At 36.9% G+C, this 4,997-nt stretch overlaps 1 protein-coding gene across 1 annotated transcript; it reads right to left on the reverse strand.

Annotated features, from left to right (window-relative positions):
• Positions 1 to 2,942: 2,942 nt before the first annotated feature.
• On the reverse strand, positions 2,943 to 3,830 carry LOC129679714 (taste receptor type 2 member 120-like). Its single transcript, XM_055611096.1, has one exon. It carries the CDS (start codon positions 3,828 to 3,830, stop codon positions 2,943 to 2,945), a length of 888 nt encoding a protein of 295 aa, XP_055467071.1.
• Positions 3,831 to 4,997: the final 1,167 nt, after the last annotated feature.

Consider the following 4,997-nt stretch of genomic DNA (forward strand, 5'->3'; position numbering starts at 1 on the left):
TATCTCCAATCCTACCCTCCTTCCCTCTTCTTCTATGCCCCTCCCACAGTCCAATAATAGGTGAGGTACTCCTTCCCTTCCATCTGACCTTAGCTGTCAGGCCTCATCAGGACTGGCTAGGAAACCAAATGGAGACTGAGCTGTCTTTGAGCTTCATCTGAGCAGGGGGTCTAGGTCCTTTCTATGTATGGTCTTTCGTTGATGCATCAATCTCTGCAGTATCCCCTGGGCCCTGCTCTTTTTGGCTTTGTTATTCTTGTGTGGCTCTCTATATTCTGTCCAAAGTTTGGCTGTAAGTCTCTACATCTGTTTCCATCTCCTGCTGGTTGGGATCTTTTAGAGAACATCTGTGGTAGGATCCAGTCATATTCCTTCTCTTCTACTACTTCCAGAGTCTATCCTGTTTTCCATTTTGAATAAGATGTAAGCATCTTTCCTAGGATCCCCCTCATCATTTAGCTTCTTTACATTTGTACATTTTATTATGTTTATCCTATGTAATATGGTTAATATTCACTTATAAGTGAGTATATACCATGCGTGTCTCTGATTCTGGGATATGTCGCTCAGGATGATCTTTTCTAGTTCCATCCAATTGCCTGCAAATTCCACGATTTACTTGTTTTAACAGCTCAGTAGTATCACATTGTGTAAATGTACCACAATTTCTATATCCATTTAAACACCAACAAACCTAATAATCCAATTAAAAAATGGGGTACAGAGCTAACAGAAAATTCTCAACTGAGGAATATCGAATGGCTGAGAAACACTTAAAGAATTGTTCAATGTCCTTAGTCATCAGGGAAATGCAAATCAAAATGACTCTGAGATTCCATCTCACAATTAGAATACCTAAGATCAAAAACTCAAGTGACAATACATACTGGAGAGGATGTGGAGAAAGGGAACCCTCCTCCATTGCTGGAGAGAATGTAAACCTGTACAACTACTTGGGAAATCAATCTGGCACGTTCTCAGAAAGCTGGGACTAGTGCTTCTTCAAGATCCAGCTATACTACTTCTGGGAATATATCCAAAAAATGCTCAAGCATACAACAAGGATATTTGCTCAACTATGTTCATATGAGCTTTATTCGTAATAGCGAGAATCTGGAAACAACCTGGATGTCCCTCAAGCCACTGTGACAACAGAGGACTCATCTCACAGAGCACACAGATCCCATATCTGAGTACTGTCAGTAACAATTCTCCCCCAACAACCTGCACTGTAAAAAACAGTCAGAAAGGAGAGGAATTTCATTTTATTTTCAGCCTGGTTTGTCCATGTTTTACAGCGAAAGCATACAGTGCCTTTGGCAATGGGACTTTTCATTGAATCTAGTTGTGAAAGCAAAGCCATGGTAACAGCCTTTAAGGTTTCTGTAGTCTTGGGAATCTTTCTGGACAGCAAATCACAGTAACGTTTTCCCATTTACACTAGGCTCTTTCATTAACTCTTGTCCTTCATGTTCTATAGGAGTTTATAAATCTGTAAAACACACAAGGATTTGTATTTTTTGATGAAACCTTTTCTCAGAAAGTGGCCAGGATCTCTAAAGGCAAGTGAAGAGTGCTGACAGTTGGAGAAACAATCTTCAAGAGAAAAACAACACAGCTGGTTATCCAGAACCAAATTTTCCACCCTTATTATATGCATACAAGTAACATTATATAAACTTTTCAGGTTCTAATATATATTTATTAATATCTATGTCTACATACATATAAATATATTATGCAACAACAATTAGTAAAAAAGGAGGCCATGAATTAGAAAAAGAGCACGGAGGAGTATATAGGAGTATTTAGAGGGAGGAAAAAAAAGAGAGAAATGATGTAATTATATTATAATCTAAAAAGATAAATAATTTAAGAAAAAAGTCACCACAAACTCTGGTAAGGAGTTTGGGAGAAAAAAGCATGTATACACTGTTGATGTGGATGTAAACTTGAGCAGTCCTTACAGAAATCTATATAAAAGTCCCCAAAATTAAAAAAAAAAAAACAACTGAACCGCTTTTATGATTCACTTATGAGCGTATGTCCAGAAATTAAGTCAACAAGCAAAGACACATCACTTGTATAATCATGTGTATTGCTTCACTATCTGTTAGAAATAAGAACTAGAATCAACAGATGAATGGATAAGGAAAATTAATACATATACAGAATAAAAAATTCACAACTTTTGCAGAAAAACTTAGGAAAAAAAAACATGTTACTCAAAACTGGACTAGATCCAGAAAGACAGATGTTGTATGCTTTCTCCCATAAGTTGACTGACATTTAATTTGCTCTTTCTCTTTCTCTCTTTCATGAGCACATGCATGCATGTTTGTAGGGAGAGCAAGGTATCAAGGGAAGGAGATGGAAGACAACTGAGCTGTAGATATTTGTAACATGAAGATGTAAAAGGAGACTCCGTGGAGTAGGAAGGGAACCAGGGACAACTATGAAGAATGGGCAGGTATGTTTTGTAAATAATTTAGAATTGAATGCTCCTGCCATCAACAAATGGTTAAAACATCAAAACCTGAATTCACTGTATACCTAAGATGATGAAAAAATGTGCTGGAAACACAGTCACACATAGACTTTAACCGAAATAGAAGGTAACACAGGACAAGTAGGGCAAATATACGTTATTCATACATATACTCTTTATAATTAGGTTGCCTGAAAGAAAGCAGTGATTGTGGGAATGCCATTTTCAATCTCTTTTATCTTTATGTTCTCACCAAAATGCATTCATATATCCTTTTGTTTAGCAGTTTGGAAAAGAGATTTTCCTAAAGATGGCTTTAGATATCCCTTAATAATATATATTCTGAAAATAATAGTGGAGGAAAAAACATTAATGCTTTCATCACTTCTATTGACCTAGAAACTACCCTGTCTGTGTTGCTCATCTAAAGACCTGAAGGCTTCTAGTTTTTTAGTCAGCATCTCATCTGCCTCAGAAACAACTGAAGGGCCTGTTTCAACTTCCGGTTCCCCCAAATCAGGATACAAGAATGACCTGCTGGGTAAAAGGTACCAATTACAATGCAAAGTAAGAAGATTTGTTCATTAAGCAAACTCCAACCTGATACAATTACACAGACAGAGTATGTGGCAAATAGCAAGAGAAAGGAGACCATGGTTTGCACGGCCTTTATGTGGGCCATGGCGCTGGGATCTTGACACCCTTTTCCATGGAATTTCATATTCCTGACATGTTTGCCTAGGGAGTAGATTAAGAGCAAAACACAAGTCAGCGATATAGAAAATGGAGTTATGTTTATCAGGCTGAAGAGAGGTATACTTGCAAAGCTTGAGATATTCTTTGGTTTGCTCTTCAAAGTCATATTTCCTTCATGAACACTCATCCAAGTAGTCTTGTTGATGTCCACCACTCCAAGATATGCAATCAGGAACAGAAAACTCCCCCAAAATATCACAAGAAGAACATTCTCGATTTTTCTTTTTAAGTGAAGAAATAGAAGGTTGGAAAAGTTGGCTATCTTAAACAAATAAAAAATGCTGAGAATGGTCCCAAGCCAATTGTTAAAATGGTTGCTTAAAACCCAGGTAATTCTACCCAAAACTCCTATCTGTGCACTGTAGGTATGTGCAATAAACACAGTTGAATACCAGTTCATTACTGTTGCCCACAACAAACCAATTCTGAAGATGGCAAGAGCAGTTATAATTCTATCAGCGGAGGAGATCTTTCTTCTCTTGATAGAGTTGATGGAGTTCACAAGAAGTATGAAGACATTGGCACAGTTTCCTAAGAGAAATTCTGTCAAAATTATGATGGTGACAATCCATTCTAGGAAATCCATTGTGTCTGAACAAACAGAAAAGAAAAAAGCAGGCCCAACTTCACTGATTATGATTCTTTTATATAGAGATGTAATAATGTTTGTCCTTAACTGAATGTATACTAGACTTCTTGCTTCTTTTTAATTCGGTATCCAGAAGTACAGTAGTGTGATGTGATAATGGATGAAGTCCATCTCATGTTTATGGAAATTTCGATTACCATAATGTCTCCAATTACATACTTTTGTATCTCTACCATAGACTAGTATATTTCAGTGCTGCTCTTGAAAGAAAGCTGCATTTCCTGTTTGCTAGCAGGCAAATAAAGACAAATTCTATTCCAATGTTAAAAAACTGTTCCTCCTTTAATCATGCATTATTTATGATAGTCAGCTTTGTTTGTTAGTAAAAGTTTAGAATTCAATACATAGTACATGTAGGGGGGAGCAGTCATTCTATGAAACTTGGCTCATCTAGAATTACCGCACACTATGGTCTCAAATATTTTAATATAAGATTCATGTATAAAGAGTTTCAGATTTCCACCTCAAAAGATCCAAGATTTTCTGAGTAGCATCAAAAGGACAAAATTCCTTGAAAACTATCCTGTGATAATACCTGTTTGTAGCTTGACTCTTGTATCTTGTAGGAGAGGGGGAGGGAAGAAGAGCAGGTCCAGGAGGAGCTGAGGAAGGAAGCTACAGCCAGGATACAAAGTGAATTGTATCCTGTAAAGTAAATTGTAATAAATAATAATGATAAAGAAAAATAAATAAAATAACTCCTATGTGAAGCTTCACAAATGCTACTCTTGAGTTCACTTAGCTTTCAAATATTAATTATTTGGTTAAAATTATTGGAAACTTTGTACCATTTCTTAGACAATTAAAGACTTTGTTTTCAATCTGCAGCCATCTAAGTAATGAAAATCAAAACTACACTGAGATTCCATCTCATCTCAATCAAAAAGTTTGTAATCAAGAAAAAAAGCAGGAACCTACAAAGCAGGAACATAATTCACACTGTGATCCCAGAACTGGGAAAGTGGGGGGGGGGGAGAGCAGGGAAAGTGCGAGAACAAACTTTTAGACACTCAGACATAAGTAAGTGGGCTCCTTGTCAGGAGAAATAGCTCAGGGGTATAAGTTTAGCATCCAGTCTCCTCATCAGCCAGGCTCTGAACGCCT

The sequence above is a fragment of the Psammomys obesus genome, unplaced genomic scaffold, assembly GCF_907164565.1.
Source record: "Psammomys obesus unplaced genomic scaffold, mPsaObe1.curated_primary_1811, whole genome shotgun sequence".
Classification (NCBI taxonomy): domain Eukaryota; kingdom Metazoa; phylum Chordata; class Mammalia; order Rodentia; family Muridae; genus Psammomys; species Psammomys obesus.

Bases quoted from the DNA above. Each gene is read 5' to 3' on its own strand.
- LOC129679714 (XM_055611096.1), bottom strand. From the start codon at position 3,830: ATGGATTTCCTAGAATGGATTGTCACCATCATAATTTTGACAGAATTT.